Source organism: Clupea harengus, chromosome 8 (assembly GCF_900700415.2).
Source record: "Clupea harengus chromosome 8, Ch_v2.0.2, whole genome shotgun sequence".
Classification (NCBI taxonomy): Eukaryota; Metazoa; Chordata; class Actinopteri; order Clupeiformes; family Clupeidae; genus Clupea; species Clupea harengus.
In genome coordinates this window covers 25,026,677-25,047,011 of record NC_045159.1, presented here as the reverse complement: position 1 = coordinate 25,047,011, position 20,335 = coordinate 25,026,677, and the positions used below count along the sequence as shown (strand labels likewise).

At 40.2% G+C, this 20,335-nt stretch overlaps 1 protein-coding gene and 1 pseudogene across 1 annotated transcript; one reads left to right on the top strand and one right to left on the bottom strand.

Moving 5' to 3' along the window:
- Window positions 1-3,520: 3,520 nt before the first annotated feature.
- On the bottom strand, window positions 3,521-18,087 carry bco2a (beta-carotene oxygenase 2a). Its single transcript, XM_012834801.2, has 12 exons — window positions 17,979-18,087; window positions 14,394-14,580; window positions 13,822-14,033; window positions 12,502-12,617; window positions 11,901-12,003; window positions 11,440-11,568; window positions 10,786-10,946; window positions 10,465-10,632; window positions 6,379-6,516; window positions 6,039-6,221; window positions 5,698-5,808; window positions 3,521-4,631 (listed from the first exon to the last, which is right to left on the bottom strand). Exons 1-12 carry the CDS (start codon window positions 18,004-18,006, stop codon window positions 4,515-4,517), a joined length of 1,653 nt encoding a protein of 550 aa, XP_012690255.2. The 5' UTR covers window positions 18,007-18,087; the 3' UTR covers window positions 3,521-4,514.
- Window positions 5,177-5,295, top strand: LOC116221614 (annotated as a pseudogene).
- Window positions 18,088-20,335: the final 2,248 nt, after the last annotated feature.

Here is a 20,335-nt window from a genome sequence, read left to right as displayed (position 1 = left end):
GTTGTATTCCTATTCCGGGACTGAAATTCTTTTCTGAGAAGTTGTGCTTCATATGAATATAGAATGTCTGTTCAGGCACTGAAATATGAAAACTCTACATTGTCCAAAGAGATCAATTGTGAAAGATAGGGCTGCCTTGTCTTCATCCGGTTCATTCATTTCCTGAAACGTAAACAAACTCTCCAGCCAGTCGAGGAGCTCGGTATTCACTATGTGATATAAATTGTCCAATCCCCAGGAAGAATTTAGGTCCCTGACGACAGTATCTGTCATTCGTTTACTGTTTACTTTACTTTTTATTATACCCCTAAAAAGCTCTCCCGTTGGCTAAAATCAGTGAATATTAATGAGAAGAGGTAAATAGCTATACCAAACATGAAGTGACGAGAACAAGGCAAACGGAAACTCAAAAATGGAAAAACAGCAGAGGTGTAAAGTAACGAATTACTTTTACTCACGTTACTGTAATTGAGTAGTTTTTTTGTGTACTTTGTAATTTTTAAGTATTTTTTTAAATCGGTAATTTTACTTTTACTTAAGTAGATTTTGACTGAAGTATTGTACTTCGCTACATTGGAAATTACATCCGTTACTGAGTAAAAAAAAAAAAACATAGTTCAAGGCAGGAATCGCGCACCACAATGCTCACTGCAGTGGTGGATGCTGCATAGAGTGGATGATGGAGTCGATGCAAGGCGCCAGTACGGTGCCGAGTCACGAGAGATAGATATGGAGGAAGATGATAGTGCGGACTACCAACAAGCTGCGGACCACCAACAAGCTGAAGCACCGAACTTTCCGCCAGTTGAAATTAAAGAAGATGAAGAAAACCCGTGGCCACATCTCAGCAAGCAGTTTGCCTTCCAACGTAAAAGAGGCAACAGCTATATGCTGTGTAAACTGTGCCTAATCCGTCAGTCAGAACTTTCTGCTTATACAAATTCATCTTCAAATCTGCGCAAGCATGTGTTGGTAAGTACAGTATTTGTCCCTTTCCATTAGTAGTTCAGACAGCGTTTTTGTCATTTAGTTAGCTTTTAATATGCGTTTCATGGCACTAGTAGGTAGTAGCCTAATTTTGGCTAGCACTTGCAAACGACCTGAGTATGCTAACGTCGACAGCGGTCATCCAATAGACTAATAATACCATTCCTGTCTTCCATTCGTTTCAGGTCATAGAATTATTATGTTCAGTCTCTCATATTGTGTTAAAAACTGCAGATCAGTCATCAGCAATGAAATACACCACATAAACTGATATTTGGCTGCCTCCCATGCCTTGAAACAGAACAATGTGAATGCGCACACCATCGTTTTCAGACAGTTGGACAAGTCAATGTGTATATCGTTATCTGCAATTTATCACGATGTTTAGTCAGATATTGATAACGATAAGTGGTAGCTTTGCAACGTGCACGTCTTTCATGTTCATGCTAAGGGGTCCCGGTTAGCAAGAATTGAGGATTATGAATTGTGATGCATGTAGAAATAGAAAATAATGCTATAATTCTGTATACTGTAGGTCTGTCATCTCAAGTAGCTATTTATAGCTATTTCTGTGTTATGATGCACTCTTGAATCTTGATGGCAGCTCAATACTTAATTGTCAGAAATGTTGTTTGTCATTCTACAGGTCTAGTCTATGTCAGACAACACCTTGACCGGATGTTGGAGGCTGGAGCAAGTTGGACAACATTCATCAGATGAAGATGATTTATTTTCCTCAATGAACTCCAGAAGGTCAGAAGGTACAGGGGAGTTAGAAGGGTACCTAGCCTGTGTCTCAGTCAATATGGATCTGCTGAACGCCTTTCAGAATATCAAAAAACTGTCCCTGAAACTCAATACTGGCCTACCTGCCTCGGCCGCCTGCGAGCGACTCTTCAGCTGTGCTGGATTGCTGTTCAATGCAAAGCTAGCCCGGATGAACTCTACTCATCTTGAAAATCAGCTGCTGCTCAAACTCAACAAGAAGTTTGTAGACTAATGCTCTAAAGGTGGACACAAGTAAAGTAACCAAAGTTTAAGTGGGGCAGCGGTATTTTAACTTTTTATTTTAGCTGTCATGTCTTGACATGTCCTCCCAAAAGTTCTTAAATGTTGTGTTGACATGTTTAATGTTTGACATGTTTAATGTCATTGCACTTATATTTCTAAAGATTCTCCTTTAATAAAAAATAACTAGTTTTTGTATTGGATTTATGACCCCTTGTCCTTTTTTGCACTATATAGGAGCGGCCCCCATCAAGTTGTTGAAAGTAAATAAGTAACTTTTACTTAAAGTACATTTTAAATGAACTACTTTTTACTTTTACTTGAGTAGATTTTTAGATGGGTAATTTTACTTGTACTTAAGTAAAATTTCATCAAAGTAATTGTACTTTTACTTGAGTACAACATTTCAGTACTTTTTACACCTCTGAAAAACAGGTGTCAAAAGAAAAAAAGAAATCCTATCCTATTAGTTTAAGTATATTTTGCCTACACAGTTATATTTAAGCTTGTTTTACAGTGTAATGTTTTGGACATGGATAGATTATAGGTTAAGAAATGTACTTGTGGCAAAATAAGAAAACTTTGTATGCAACATTTTTAGACACGTTCTCCTCTCAAATCACTATATGTTGGAATAAACCTTTGGGACACTGGACTGACTTTGTCGTGACATGACCCTTATTTTAAAACCCGTGATTGGTGAAACAGCGCCAGAAATGAGCGGCATGATAATCAAAGTGAACCCTAAAGAAAAATATGTGATTACTTGCACAAACACATAATCTAAACCTTAGCTATAGTTTTTTTTTAGCTGTCTGATGCTGCCTCGTCTGTCTCGTGTACTTTGAACTTGAACTACGTTAAACCACAGGTGCTTATGACACAGCAATAGGGTTTAAGAAGCCACGTGACCTCTACTGCAACATGTGAGTTTAAAAGGGTGTTAGACACTAAAATGCAGGTAAGCTAAGGGTAGAGCAATTGCTTTAGTCATGTTTTGAGTGTCAGCTTTCTTCTAGTGACAATGTTGTGGATGAACACTGCCCCCTAGTGGTAAGGCTGTGATGAGTTTTACAGTCAAACTGAGGGGCTATGAAGGGAGAATGTTTTCATTGGATGGAAGGTCTCTGAAGTCTATTTAGCAATAAATCATATCATGTAAAAAATACTGACAGGAATCACATTTAAAATGGCTCACAACTAGTGTGGTACAAGATCAGGTAATTCAAAACAGATGCTTTAAAAACACTTCAAAAAGTGTTACTATATTGAAGCCTTGAACAGATATTAAAGGAAATATATTAATTAATCAGCCAGGAAGTAGAATACTATGTACTTAGAATTATAGACAAAACAGTACTTCCCTAGTCCACTGAATACTTCTTGATGTGTTTATGGCACTGGGTTGTAAAATAAAACAATTAAGATAGCTACAACTTCCCTTAGCCCTTCATCTTACTGTACTACTTTCTCGTGCATGAGTCCTTTTCTGACAGCCGAAACATGAATAATGAATAGAATGAACTGAAGTTTTGAAATGCTATTTATGTAATTAATACGTCATTCATACAGTTAGTAACAAAATTGTACAAAATACAAAAAGTAGAAAACATGGTCAGGTATTATGGCATATTAAACTAAATACAAAGTGCTGGAAAGAAAGTAACAGTCATTAAATGTTTCATTCAAATTAAATGAACAATTACTTCAATTTCAATTAGTATACATATACATTAGAAGCAAATCATATAATACAAGATTTAATACCCATCTGATGCCTGAAAAAGGCATAATTTAACATAGAAGTTTGTAACTTGTATGTATGTGTTTTACATTTCAAATTCCTTTACTTTTGAAAGGTCCTTTGCATTAAGTCTACGCCTAGACTCTTGACACATTTTCACTCTCCAACCACTAAAAAAAAAGCTCCCTAAAGCTTCTTTAAAGGAGCTTCCTCTCTCTCGTCCTCTCCTCTCATCTACCTAAAACTTGAGAATTCTGTAACAAATGGCTCTTGGGTCTCTTTGATTTCTCCTTGACTTCCAAGTCACTTTGGATATAAAGCTTAAAGTCAATAGTAATGTTTGTTAAAGTAACATTTGAGGTTAGAAGGCACAATTATGTAAGTGTCATGGAAATGATTACATAGATCAGGGTTTCCTGTGAAATCCTTACTGAGAGCCCCCTTCTCGATGATAATGTGTAGGCTAGAATCAGCACATGTATCATAAGAGTTGAATCTTTGGCCAGTGATGATGGCCCTCTTGATGAAGGTGGTAGCTGTGTTGACAGGAGAACCTGCTTGACCATTTCTTTTTATGCCTTGTAAGTCACTTTGGATATAAAGCTATTCCCAACTGATTACATTGAAAATGTCAATGTTAATAGTAATGTATGTTAAAGTAACATTTGAGGTTAGAAGGCACAATTATGTAAGTGTCATAAGAGTTGGATCTTTGGCCAGTGATGATGGCCCTCTTGATGAAGGTGGTAGCTGTGTTGACTGAAGACTTGCTAGTCTAGCCAGTGGGGTGGAAGGCCCCATGGAAGCCATATGGGATGTTGACCGGTACCTCAGCCCTGCCCAGCTCCTCGAAGGTCTTAGCATCCAGAACCAGCAAAAATGTTCCTTTATCCTGGGAAGAAAGATTCATTTCATTTCATTGCATTTCATTACATAACACAACACATGAGAATACATACGCAATATATAGATGTTCAAATGCTTATTTTGTCTTTTTCAGCCACATTGTCTAATTACATTACCCTCTTGGTGTAAAACTACATTATGAAGTATAATTTACCATACTAAATAACAACAAGTGACAGCGAGAGATCAGGGTACAGAATATCACTATGCTGATCTAACCAATACTAATCATTATTACTAATCATTATGTGATTGCGCAAGCATTAACGTTAACAGCCCTAGTTTTTTAATTGTTGTGTTTTGCACTCCAGTGCCACCGTAGCTCCTCTGCGGGCTGTTTTATGAAACAAGGTCACTGGTTACTGGCTTATCCAGGTAACTTTGTGATGTCGGGTGTAACATCACGATTAACCCATGCTACGAAAAGTGAAGTTTTACCCAAGGTATGCTGTCATGGCAATTTACGCTGCATCTCTAAAACTGCTCAGAGCAGGTTATCTTCATTTTTAACTCGAGGTTACCCTATGTAAGGCTTACAGCCACACCACACTTAGCACGCCTGATCTCGTACTATCTCAGAAGATAAGCAGTACTGGGCCTGGTAAGTACTTGGATGGGAGACCAACTGGGAATACCAGGTGCTGTAAACTGAAGCTGGGAGAGCCAATCCCTCACTCAGTGGTTTTACTGGATTACTGAGACATCGAGAACAAGTGGATACCAAATTCGCGATTGATGGCCTATGCTCCACTATGGAATGAGAAGGTGAACAACAACAAACCCTATATAAGCACCCTCTGGTCACCCACAATCTTGGAAGACCAAATTGACATTGATCGTGAGAGGCTCACTTTGCAGGGTGAGACTCTTTTTTCACACCTGCTGTGTACTCTAACTGCATGCTATTAGGGCTTCAGTCACACCTTGAGGGATCATAGCCCTGTGACATGATTCAACACATTTTTAAACACTGCACCCTGTGAACACCAAACTTGCTTTTTTTATGTCTGAGATTTCCTGAAATTGGTACATGTTGTGTGACCGTGGCTTACCTCAGTGGGGGTGATGACTACTGAGAGGATGACCCCATCGTCCTCCTCCGTCCCCTCTGGTGTTGGAACAAAGACAGGCTCGGAGGGGAACAGACCCTGCTGGTACCAGGACTGCAAGACAAGAAAACTGCCTCAAAACTCTGTGTCTACATGTATAGACTATCCATTAGGTTTCCTTTTTTTTATACTGAAAGCATATTCATTCTCAAATCATCTATGATGATTTAGTAGCAAATGAAAACAATCAATTCCATTCTCAAAAGTAGAATGAGCTACATAATGAGGATTGTGAATGTGAGTCTGCTCTATGTAGGTCAAAATAAGAGTGAGCGTGTTTTCACCTTAATGTGTTTGCCCTCCAAGTCCATCTTGAGTAAGGAATCCCCTATCAGGTGTCTGAAGCCACACCCGTAGAAGTAGCGGTAGGGTTTGGTGTTACACCTGTTGTAGTTTATCTGTGGAAACTCTAAACCACCAAACTCCTCAAGGTCATCGCCATGGAGATTCTCATGGGTACAGAACACCTAAAAGGCGAGGTGGGATTAGTTAAGCAAGTAATAAAGTGGATCATCTGATCTGTCTTCTTGTAAACCGAATACACACAAGACATGCACAGGTACGCACACTTTAGTGTTATGATACCAAAATGTTTGAGAGAGAGCATAATTGCAAACATAATACCTTGTCATTTGTAATTTTCATGGCTGTTGCTGTGCTGTTGGGTCGTGTGTTCAGGTTTTGGTCCACAGGTGTGTCATTGGTTATGTTGAGGGGCAGCACAAAGCGACGAGGGAACACTCTGCACATGTCGTTGTACACCTTCATAAAACAAAGATTGAGTGTTTGACAGTAGCACAAATGTACACATCATCATTCCCCCAGGATTATTGGAATGATTTTGCTGCAGGAATTCTGAAATAAAAATCAACTAAATTCTCAATTTCAATTGAATTCATAAAAATTGTTATCTGTTTTGATCATTTTTGACAGGTTTTTGCATTGAAAACCAACAGTTGTTCTCAGAATACTGAAACATATTTCCACTTCAAACGAACAATTCAACATTCACTCTCTCACAGTAAAACACTGTTTAACACAATCTTATGCTATAAACAAACACTACACACCTACATAGGTGCAAATATTCACAAATTGTGTGGCACAAACAAGTGCAGAGGAAAAGATTCGTCTTTGTAACAAAAACTATTTCTAAATAGTAACATTATGATTGGTCTGTTTCTGTTGGTTTGGTTTTTCAAGAACACTGCAAATATGCACCCCTACATGCACAGGTACAAATACACACACACACAACCACACACAGCCCAATTGTACATACTCACACGCACCTACACACCACTCTAAATATTACAGTTCAGTGTCACTGTCAATGCCTACTTCCACAGCAAAGGCCCCACTCCAGAGCTTCTGGCTGTAGTACAGTAAGTAACCACAGTAGGAGGCAGAGCCTTTAGCTACCGAGCCCCCCTCCTCTGGAACAATCTCCCTGCCTCCATCCGAGATGCAGACACCCTACCTATATTCAAATCAAGACTAAAGACATTCCTCTTTAGTGCATCCTATAGCCACAAGTAATTGCGTCAACAAACCCATCACCTGCTGGGCCAGCCAGTCAGCAAGCATAACTAGACATAACTGAACACATAAGAAAAAAAAAAAAAAACGTATATTACTGGGCTACAGACAGCGTATGTTGTACCCTGCAACCCTAACAAAGCTTACGACTAAAATCTCCATATGTACCAAACCAAACTAATTGCTAAATGACAGCATAACTAAACATAACTAATGCTAAACCAAACTAAATGCCAAACCAAACTAAATGCTAAATGCCAGCATAGCTAAACACATCTAAAACACATGCAATACCCCCCTAATCAACATAACTGGGCTACAGACAGCGTATGTTGTACCGTGAAGGAGTGCGGAAGATCCCGGGTACAGCACACGGCGCGTATTGCGACTGTCACCAGCCAACTAAATACTAAATAAAATCCCCATACACCCAGCCAGGCAGCCTCTCTCTCTCTCTCTCTCCCTCTCCCTCTCCTTTCTTATCACATTGCTAATGCCTATAATAACCCACTCACTCTGTTCTTTTTCTTTCTCTCCTAATCTAGACTATCTTCGCCATGGGACGCTGCTGTAGTCTCTCCACCCGGTCTACCTGCAGAAACCCTCGACCAATTGCACCCACCGCCACCGCACTGCCGTACACTTACTCTACCTCATAACCTATGCTAGCATTTATATACAATATATATTATTGCCACCATCGACATGTTTCTCTGTTCCTACTCCCCTTACCCCTGTAATAGTAACCCTATCAGCAAAGTGTATATCCACTAAACTGGTCTTGTCTGTATCATGTATTTACCACTGGATGTCTGTATATATATTATGTACATCTACCAAATGCAGGCTATGTACAACACCTGTTGTTTCCCTTCCCCTTCTGCCACACAACCCTCCCCCTTCCCCCCTTCCTATCTCCACCCGGCCGACCTCAAGCAGATGGGTTCCCCCTTATGTGCCGTGGTTCTGCTTAAGGTTCCTTCCTGACTAACAGGGAGTTTTTTCTTGCCCGTGTTGCCATTGTGCTTGCACTAAGGGGGTTTCAGGCTCTGGGCTCTGTAAAGCGCCTAGAGACAATTGTATTGTTATGGCGCTATATAAATAAAATTGAATTGAATTGAATTGAATTGAATTGAATAGTAGAGAAAGGCCAGTGCCTTCATGTTTTGGTCAGATAATGACCCTATGTTGGACAAATATAGCTTATGATAGGATATGGGATATCACAGAGGCAGGGAAATAACCTGATGCATAAAACGCAAAAGCAGCAGTGATCAGTAGCCTACACAAATGGGGAATGCTTAAGATATGGGAGGTTGTGAGCTACGAGGTGCAATCAAACAGTTCCTGTACTGTGCCTATAAAAAGCGAAACCTTACCTCTCCTTCAAGATAGTCACTTTGTGCAGCAATACACCACTCACAATATATATGTCATTTTCCTTCCTCAGTAATTTTCACCAAACTTTAACGTTTGTATAGATGTTACCAGTGCATAACATAAGTCTTAAACTGAGCAAGCCATGTTTCACCTTCAGAGCCTATGCCAACCATGAACAAATTCTGTTTAACGGCTGATATTTGAACAGAATATAGATAAAGATACTATCCCATTCTACGCCCAGTTACAATAAAGATGAGGGTGGTCCAAGAGCTGACACTCAAAATCCACCGGTGGACTGATATTCTTGCTCTCTGGGTAATGGTAATAAGAGAAAATTGCAACCCGCAATTGCTTGAAATCCTTGAACTTGTGAAAATGCAACATTGCAAAATCCTGGGAGCACTGTGTGGTCAAAATCCCTGGAGATACAGAAATGTAGATAAACAGGAAGTAACAGAACAGAGCTATTACGCAAGGTTTCTTTAAAACCAGGATGTTTTGGACAACAGCTTTTCAAGGGAAATGCAGAAGTGTAATTAAAAACATTCCTCCAAAACACCTAAACAACTTCTGCTTTCCTTTGAAGCACCGAATGTGCTTCTCTGCACTTCGTTTGAAGGACATTCTTCTGCAACAGCCTGCTCTTAAGAAAACTAGACTAGACTGGATTTACCCGAATTTCATATGTATATGGGTGTGCGTACCCTGAACGCAAAAGGCCAGTGGACCACTAGTGGAGCTAGTGGTCTGCTGACCTATTTTATTTTTCCGACGGTACGCTGGTGACACAGACAAAGGGCCCACCGTTTTTCCCCTCACCTTCAAAAATGTATGTTTCTTTAATTTTCAACAACCCTTTACATTTTTTAAAGATGTTACCAGTGCGAAACATTGGTCTTTAATTGACACTTAAAGTCTTTAGTCATTCTTCACCTTAAGAGCCTTCTAGTATCATGAACTTCTCTTTAATGACTGATATTTGAAATAGACTTTGCCAAAGATATGATTTAGAAATTCAAGGAAGTGCAAACATTTTATATTATTTCCTTAATATCCAGGCCCAGTTACACTAAAGATGATGGTGGTCTGAGAGTGGACCAGAAATGGCACACCAAAATGCTTGCTATCTGGGTGCATAGCCTACACAGTGATATGCGCATGTAGCCTACATGCCACAGAGCAACTGGAACACAGAAACAGAGAGACAGAATGAGACAAAGAAGGAAGAGATTGCGATATGTAAGAGTGCTTCACTAATATTCCTCATCAGCATATTGTAACAAGCTAGTGTGAAAGAAGGCAAGGTGAGGCAGAAATCTCAGATTCTAAGCAATTTCATCCCTGGGAATGCCGTTTTTTAACACAAATACAGGGGAGAAGTCATGACACACTAGGCCCACAGGAGGGCAGGCCTTACATTGCAATGATGCGAGGCAGCATAAACACGCACAAAATTATAAACGAGAGTAAAGAGTTACACACACTAATCTCACCGGACACAAAAGGGATACATAACCTGAGTGGTAGAAGTAATTCCAGCACAGAGAGTCCAACAACAGCACAACATCCGATGCATGCTTCGAACACCCCACTATATTTCAATGCGTTTTGAAAACACGTGTCTTTCCAACAAAATCATGAACTATGAATAAATATATGCAAACAACAGAGCAAAGGAGAGAAATGCACACAATGCAAGAGATAAAAATATCGAGAGAGAGAGAGAGAGAGAGAGAGAGAGAGAGAGAGAGGGAGGGAGAGAGAGAGATACAATTTAACAGGGATTACCTGATCTAAAGCCTCCCCTGACTTGCGCATGTTCTGAAGGTTGTAGTTGTTGATGGCCCCGCCATCATCTGAGGCACACAGATCCACCATGAGGAAACCATCCTGCTCAAAGGCATTGATCTGGTGGAAGGTGGACATGGCTTTGGTGTGGTACTTCACTGTGCTGACCTGCAGAAACAAACAGAAGACACCATGCAGTTTTCACAGCTCAGCAAATCCTGAGGTTGGATATTGTGTAAGGACCGACGTTCTCTCTTTTCTTCAATTTTCTTATGGGTTCTACCCTTTCTGTAGTACCCATAAGAGGTGTTGTCTGCTCACCTGGCCGGTCTTTTTGTGGATTAGGTGGATGACGGTCTCCTGTTTGGGGTCCCAGTATACGGCATCACTAATACCCTTTCCCGTCATCTTACATGTGATAATCTTCCAAAGGTTCATCTTAATAGGCTGTTCAATGAACACCACATAGTTTGCTGACATTCCTGCAAAGCCCAGATGAGAAACACCACCAGTAAATATATTAATACGACCGTCACATGATCATGATCAAACACAATGAATTATCCAGGATTTATTTGAGAATATAATCAGCATATCTAATAGTTCACAGCATGGCGAAAAAAAAGGGGGTTTCAATGGCTCTAGATTGATATAGTTTCTCAGATGGCTGATATCTACTCCTACTCAAAATCAAAAAAGTCATAGATAGGTTAGAGTTTACATACAGTACCAGTCGAAAGTTTGGACACACCTTCTCATTCAATGGTTTTTCTTTATTTAAAATTGTTTCTACATTGCAGATTAATATTGAAGACATCAAAACTATGAAGAAACACATATGGAATTATGTGGTAAACAAAATATATATATAGTATAAGGGAAGAAAGGTATTCAGCATGAAATACTTAAATCCGTTCTATAAAAAAAAAACTAAAAACAAGCTGTGGTTATAGTGTTGAATTGAACGAGTTTTACCAAAACTGTGGTAGTAGGATGGCCGGCCCTTGTCAGCAGGAGCGATGGAGCACAGAACCTTTGACCCCTGGAGACTGTCATCATCTGTCTCCTGCTTAGGAGGAACACAAATAATGTTGTAGAAAACGCCTGGGGAAAAAAGAAAAATTGCCAGTCAGATTCTGCACTCTGCACGCATACCCAGATCAATACGCACACAATCCAGTCAGATTCTGCACTCTGCACTCATACCCAGATCAATACGCACACAATCCAGTCAGATTCTGCACTCTGCACTCATACCCAGATCAATACGCACACAATCCAAAAGTTCATATAACATTAGAAGGACACGAATGCTGAATGCTGTGTAAGAATGATTACAAGTCAAGTTTGTTAGCAAGGAACAGATATTTTTTGTTCAAGAGTAGCAGAGGCACTTGCTTATATGTAAACTGTAAAGTCTTCTTGCTATATATTACCTTTCGCTCCATATGAGTTGCCCATGTTGTAGGTGGTGCCGTCAGGATCATTGTGCGGATGTGCTGTTGCTCCATTCACAGCAATGTATTTGCTCCAGTCCACCTAAAGATATCCCCAAACAAAAGTCAACACTTGTAATTACAGCACAATTTATACACACCAAAGAACTGAGGAAGTTGCTAAATGTTTTCTATCTATTGGTGCTGGTCGTTGGGCGTGGTTGGGAAGCTAATTATAATCTGTAACAAATGTTGTAAAAGCCTTTAAAAGATCCCATCTTGCTAGCCATCTGGGGCGCTGGGTATCCAGATTTTGGGTTGTTGTTTTTTTCAATAGGGTTTTCCATCTGTTTGCAGCCTTGAGATTTTTACTTTTCATGCACACCACAAAAAACGCTTACAACACTTACATTTGCTCACTGACATTTGCAAGCCCTATTGACTACTGACTACATTGACTACGGTGCCACTTACTTATCTATTCTCTGTTAAATTAATATTAATTCAATTTTTTTTTTCAATCTGTCATGGGTGCATGAATTGGGAATACCCACATCCGGAATGGTCAAAGTGTATTTTTAACGTGTTTTGATATTCGTACCTTCTCAACACTTTCCAACGTTCCTGGATCCACCTTGTGCATGAAGTTAGTCTCGGTGCTGACATAGTAGTCACCTTTGTATTTGACGAAGCTCACACTCGCATTGTCAGTTGGTTCTTTGAGGAGAAAAGAAAGATGGTACGTTATTCCATGACAATGGAAATAGCTGCTGTGATTCAAAATTTAGAAATGTTGCTACACACTAGTTGATTTTACAGACAAGCTGTTATACAAGTTGCACCAGAAGTGGCATATTACATATTTTCAGCTATACGAAAGGAATGAGAGGTATGAAAGGAATGTGAGGTATGAAAAATGAAAAAGGTATTCAGTTCTCCAACACATTTTGCTGGGTTGACACCACATGAAATACCTCATGTAAATTACCTTCATTTAACCCCACAAACCATTGAGCTCATTGAGTCATATGACACTGATATTTTGAGCGAAATCCTGTAAGGAAATCATTTGCTTCCCCTCCACTGTTAGGTTAGGTTATGCAACTGTACACGTGTCCTTGCAACATGAGTGTTTGACACAGTTTTTTTTTTTTTGCTTGCTTGCTTGCTTGCGCAACAGCAAATATTTCAATCCAAGAGATTTCTCCATACTCTGTCATCTCTGTAAAAGCCTTTACAAATGCATCTAACACACTCAAGGGTTTCTCAATTCCTTTGAAATTAGATTATTCAAAGTAATTAAATCCAAAACCCACAACCGTCGCTATTCAACCAGCATGAAAGTGGAATTTTACAGATTCCCTGTGTTGTACAGAGATGGAAGTGTGTTTTCAGTGTTGTGCTCTTATTGTCACTATTTACTTAAGGTTTACTTTGTACAAAACATTTCTTAAGTTGTAAGTGCTCTGTGAAATTCTGCCTTGGATGACATAAAGACTGTGTATTGCCACTGATAGTTTTGTTATTGAAGTTATTGCAAAAGCAGAAAGGCCTAAAACAGAACTGTGTAAGACATTCTCAGGATTTGAGCAGTACCCTGGAACATGTATATTGCATGGGTCAACAAAATTAGGAGCAGTGAAACCCAATGACATTATCAATCCCAGGGCAGCTGTGGCTACTGAGGTAGCTTACCACCACCGGTATGACTGTGTGTGTATGACTACTGGACTCTGGACTCTGTAAAGCGACTTCGGGTATATAGAGAAGCGCTATATAAAATTGAATTGATTGATTGATTGCTGCCCATTAACATTAACATCTGCATATTCAATGCTACATAGGACATCAGGCAGACCAGTTGGTTCCAACACTTGAAAAAAAAAAACTCTACTGTAGCAAATTCAGAGTCATCACTCACTAATCATTTCAAAGCGGGAAAGAAAGCGCAGGAAGACGTTCTTGCAGGGGTCGGGCATAGCCACGGTGCCAAACTCAGAGACCATGATGCGGTCGCGCTCGCTGTTCTGTTGGTATGAATCGCTGCGTAAGAAACGGCTCTTGTATGTCACCTGGCCGTCCTCAATCCTGAACTGGTGCAGCAGAGCCATCCCATCAAACCAGTGGTTATAACTGCAGAAAGATGTGATCATAAACCAGTGGTTATAACTGCAGAAAGGATGTGATCATAAAGAAAAGATCAAGTGGTTATAACTACAGAAGGGATGTGATCATAAAGAAAAGTCAGTTAGATGTGTGAGCCTGAAAAGAACTGGTAAAATGATGTTGTTGTCAAAAGCTAATTGGATAATCTGATCATTTATAACATACTGCAGATTTAGTTTATAGATGATTCTAGACCTTTTTGTTAGTATAGTGTTTGTAGGAACATTTATGTCAAATCAGCCCAAAACCATAAGCCTGAGATATACAAAAGTACTAATATAGATGTTCACAGTGCATGAAATGCTTTAGTGTTTTGACTCTACTTACTGTTCATTGCCAAACTCAAATTTCCCTGGTCCATTGCGGAGCAGGTTCCCACGAATCCAGGTAGGGATGGTCCCCTTCACTTGTGTGGAGATGGGCTTTGGGGTCTCCTCCACTGAGCGCACAAGGGTTGCAATGCTCTGTAATCCATGTATCTCTGTATTACAGCCCTTTTTACAATGATTCTCTCCTACAGATGGAAAAGAGACACATGGTTACGACATGGTATCGCTTCACAATAACCGTGGACTGACTATTGTCAAGAAAGGGGTTTACACACATATTATAGAAAGCTAGATTGTTTGAATACCATAGAGAAATGTTATTGTACTATGATACGCTTGCTCTCCATTGTCCAAAATGTTTTCAGAAAGGGCCCTGGATAATGACATGGATCTCCCTAGAGCCACTGGAACTGGTGCAGCTTGTTGTCAGTGCAAAAATGCTGACAGAATCCCTAATGAGACCCAGCTGAAACAAGCTAGAGCAAGCTTACTTAAACGTGCTCACAGCATTAGGACTCACTGACAACATACACCCCTGGCCATGGCTGTCAATGCATACAAAGGGGAGGGCTATAGGCTAGTTTTGTTCAGCAACTTTGAGACATACATGGCCTTGTGCTGTGTTGTGATGTGATTGCGCTCTGGTTTACAAAACTGAACCCCTTAATTTACAACTTACTTTCCCCTCTGGAATGATAGTTTAAGTACATTTGTGTACAGATTAAAGTCTTAAACAGGGAAATTCACACCTGCAGTGATCCTGAGTTTTTTGTGACTACTTTTTTCTTTTTCTTTTGGTCAAACTTTATTTGGATGGTCTCCTTCTACAGATGCTCAGATTATAAACAAAATCTGTTGAAACGCTGCTAACTACAATTTATGGTTAAGGTTAGGGGTTGGTTTGGTGAAGGTGATGACTGAACTTGAATTTCAACAAACTAAAGTCTCTGTAAAGTCGCTGTATGTGAACACTACTAAAGTGAGTTACCAAATTGATCAGAAAAACACCAGGCTGGAAGGCTTAAGTGTGTCTGAACTTTATACAAATTCAATGGTTTTGTCCTGTGTCTTAAGGCAATAAACTTTGGCCCAAATAATCCTTTGGTAGGCTGCAGCTGAATAGCACTGAGGTGCCCTGGATGCAGATTAATATGCAGAAGTAAAGTGAAGACTCTATTCAAATAATACAACTATGACATGTACTTCAGATTGCAATGAAACCATGATCAGACTGCTGTGCACATCACAAGGAACAATTAAAGACCAAACATAAATATACTACATTCATTTATATTTGCACATAACTTGGAAGTCACAAACATCCTTCTCTCTGTGACAGCGGAAGAGGTTGTGGCAAACAACCAGGTGTGGGTAATTTTTTAAACTGTGGCCATGCCTGACTAATGTCTGGCTGCCCTCTGGCACTCTCTGAGTTGTTGCTGTAAACACACACAATGGAAGTCTTTTAGTGTGATAAGATCAGAGAGACGACCTGTAGCGAAGGAAGAGCAGGGTCACCCCACCCGGACTTGAACCCGGGTCTACAGAGCCAGGCTCGATGGCATGGCAGTCAGAGCACATACTCATCTGTAGTGACAATCACATCATCACACATCCTCTCATACAAAGTCTTTTGGTGTGATAAGATCAGAGAGACATTCTCTAATATGCAGTAATTTGTCCCTCTGGGCAGAATTTGTGATTCTGGAAGTCCATTGTTTAGATTAGATCATTTTTAGAGCATTTTCTGCCTTACCTACCTATACACAGTGGAGCTGTGTTAAACTGTTTACAGACACAAATTGACTGCATTCTTATCTCAACAGTTTACAGCTCCTGATTTTAGTGTGTGTAAGCAAGACACAGTAGCAAGCAGCAGTACGATGATTTGGTAGCTGGCGATGTCAGCTCTGAAAGCTTGCATTTTTAAATACATTTCAGATTATGCATAATCACTCACCTTTTAAGTATGGCCTTAAAATAAAAGGCATCTGTCAGATAAGATAATTGAGAGATTGCCTTCAATCTGTAAACATGTAACACTTTAATAATCCCTTGAATTTTGATGGACCTTAAGGAAGTTCAAGTTCAAGTACTTTATTTGTCACATACACGAACATGAAATGTAAAAGGGTCTACGCTCCACACTGTGCAAAATAAAATAAAAACTTAGTGAGTAACTCAAATTGAGATCAATAGTCTCACTGCCTGTGGGTAAAAACTCCTCTTAACTGAGAGCTTGGCTAAATTCAAGGTAAAATTAAGGCAGCATGTTTGAAATTTAACTGGAGCACACTGGAGTTGGGCGGGGGATTGAACCATTTAATAAAACTAAACATTATGACATTTTGCCATTGGTTACCTGTTTCTCTATGTAGACTACAGTGTCTGTTGTGCTGTTGTTGGTGTTTACAAGGCAAGTAGGCTGTATAATGGCTGGCTGTTAGCTTGCTCTCTAGATGTAGACTAAAACTCTGTTAGGTGTACTGCCTCTTTAACTGCCTGGAACTGGTGGATGAAAACATTGGTTAGGACAATGAATGAGTACAATTAGCCTCTGCTAGTAGGCGTAGCCTAGCCATCTGATATTGTAGATTCAAGTGTCAATAGCTGTTTCTATCCAACTATTTTATGTGAATTTTGGATATTAGAATATGAAGTCCTGAATATAGGATGGATCTTCAAGGGGGGTGGATCCCACTTCATATTTTCTTTTGCCAAATGTTCACGAATGCACTTACAATAGGGAATGTGAAAATAGAATTGGAACCCAGCTAATATTAGCTCTTCGGCTACTTGTATTTGATATCCAATACCGCAATTCTGGATGAATAGGTTTCTTTCCTTTCACTCTCTCCACTGAGCAACAGTCCTGTTACAAGGGTGTTGTGACAGCTCATTTGAACAAGTCTGGAACTGGTAGGCTAGGCTACTGTTGCCATGTTATCTCCATCTGATTCTGGACCTGGTCGGCAATTCTGCATATTCTGTGGTAGAATGACTGAACTATTAACAGGCTTCATTGAGTAGGCTAATGCATAATGTTACGGACATGGGAGAGGTGAGCTTTGGTAGTTTTGAATTGTATGAATAGGGTAGGCTACTTATCTTGAACATTTAAAAAAAAAAAATACAGAAATGTTAAAATCTCGTTTTATTCATCAGAGAAAAGTGAATTGCTTTTCATTTTTATGCTTCTTTCCAAATACCTTTTTTTGTTTGGTTTCAGAGTGGCTCATTATTTGTCGTGTAATTTAGACCCTGCTTGCGCAGAGAATGTCCCCACCAGACGGTCATCACTGTTTTCTCATTTTAAAAGTCCCCCTCGACTGACATTGTTATGGTATTGTAACCAGGATCATGCTGAACTGATTTGCATTAATGTTTACAATAGTTATCATGCTTTCAGCTGCAATACAACTAACAACATACACCCAGACCAGAAAATGAGATACAGCCCAGAAGCCTTTCGGTATGAGCTGGATGCCAAAGCCAAATACATCAACAAAACCTGTCTTCAGTTCTATGAAAACGCATACGAGGCTGGTGACAGGTTAAATGGTGAAAACTGCGTCTGGCTTACCCGAGGTTTGGATCTCCGTACAGGACATAGTGTGATTATGGCCAGCTGTATATCAACACGCAGGTCTTCTGTGTATGTGACAAAACAGAACAGCTGGTGCCTACCCTTCTTCGGACATAATGTACACTCGGGGAGGGGCGGAGTAGAGGGAGGAGGAGGGGTTAACGGTGCAAAATGAACGGCGATAGTTACTAGTTATGAGGAGGGCTGACACACTTTTTACCAAAGAAACATGGATAGCGCTCTGACACGCGGTAACGTAAACAGACGGCCAAAGTGCTGACACTGATGAAAGGCATGATTTGGTACGGCGGCACACACATCAGCTTTACCCACATCTGAAAAACACATGTATCAAACAGGCGCTCGGCGGCGACCTGACTCCGAAATTAACACTGAATGATAGCAGTTGTGCAGGAAACGTTATTGCTGCTATGTCCCTGTTGTAGTGGTCATCAGCCCGTAGGTGATGATGAGCTATAATGTGACAAGGCAAAACGTCTGTCTGACCACTACAACAGGGACATAGCAATAACGTTTCCTGCACAACTCATAACATTCAGGGCCTGTTTCAGAGCAGAGATTACTCAGCAGTCCTGAGTCTCCCAACTTGCCAAGATGTTGATTGTGGATTACATAATATCCACCTTTGGTGGTGTGCACTGTGCTGCTATTGTTTCTGACATCTGTGACAGGGCAACAGCCGAGTGATCCTTTTCCAAATTGAAACTCATTAAGACCTACCTGAGGGGCAGCATGGGGCAGGAGAGGCTGAATGGGCTGGCTATCCTGTCCATTGAAAAAGCATATGTGGGATATTTTAATATGATTCAGAAGGAAGGTCAGATAATTACACTCTAAAACACGATGTTAGAAAAGGGGTTTGGCCCACCGGGTAGAGGATGGGTCATGATACACATTTTAAGCTTTCTGATTGGATGGAGTCAGGTTAGGGGTTAATGATGTGATTGGATACAGGGTCAGCCAGTCAAAGCTGAAGTGGGAGTGTCAGAAGAAGAGGTTTAAATGGTAGGGCGCGACGCTAGAGAGACAGAAACATTCTAGAACTTTCTCTTATTGTGGTTTAAGATCTTCAATAAACCCTGCTTAAAGAATTCACCATCTGCTGTTCGACTCCTGCTTAAGTGTGTGTGTATTTTAGACACGACACATATCATGCATCACCACTTTTATGTTTGAAAGGCATCGTTCGGCTTGCAGTTGTGCTGTGCCTCTGGCTGTGCTCAAGTTTAAGCGCTACATACATGAACATGTAGTGAAATTCAGCTCAGTCAGCTTGTCGGTGTTGACGTTCAGATTTTGCGCCTAAACTAGCTATATCGTATCGTCTCGTCACATGATCAAGTAGAGACTTGACATTGGACAACAAAATACATATTACCCATCATTGCATATCTGTATATTACATAAATACCAAAGAAAATAAGAAATTATTAATTTAAATTTTTTTTTTAATAGTTTCTATAGTTTATGTAAGAGAAGTATATAATTGTATTGTAGATTGCTACCGACTACCCCCCCCCCCCCCCCCCGTGAAAACCGTGACCGAGATAGGTTTGCCATTTCGAGGTGCATATAGCCAGGGATGGATTACCAAATGGGCCTACCAGGCCCAGGGGCCCATGAGCTCAGGGACCCCTAAGCCAGAGCCTCTGCTGGAAGTCGCTGTTATGTATCTCTTATTTGTGGTTGAAAGAGGTGTATTTTGTTAATTTGCTGTTGGCTTTAATTGAGTGTACCTGCGCTGTGTTATAAAATATGCATGTGCGCCAGGGGCATAACTATAGTCAATGCAGCCAGCGCGGAGGGTTCATAGTTAAAGAAGGACTTGCCTTGTTACTTTTCTCGGACATCTGACTGACAGAGAGTTGCTAGCGTAATGCAACTGTGATCAACATTGAATTTGTTACAAATACTGTGTGACACCTTATGCTATGTAATTTCTGTCTATAAAAAACATGTAAATGTTTTCTCCGTTATCAACGCAAGTTTATGGGTTGTCTGTGGTAATGCGCACGCACCACTTGAATGCCTCTGAGCCCAGAGAAGTCGACGGCACTTCTGGACACGGTTAACATAAGGCTTCCTTTTGGCACAGTAAAGTTTTAACTGGCATTTGTGGATGTAACTACGTATTGTAGTGCTTGACAAAGGTTTGCCAAAGTAATCCTGAGCCCATGTGGTTATATCACTTATAGATGAATGACGGTTCTTGATGCAGTGCCGTCTGAGGGATCGGAGATCACGGTTATTCAGTTTTTAGGCTTGCACCCTTGCCCTTTACGCACTGAAATTCCTCCAGATTCCTTGAATCTTTTAATTATGTTATGCACCGT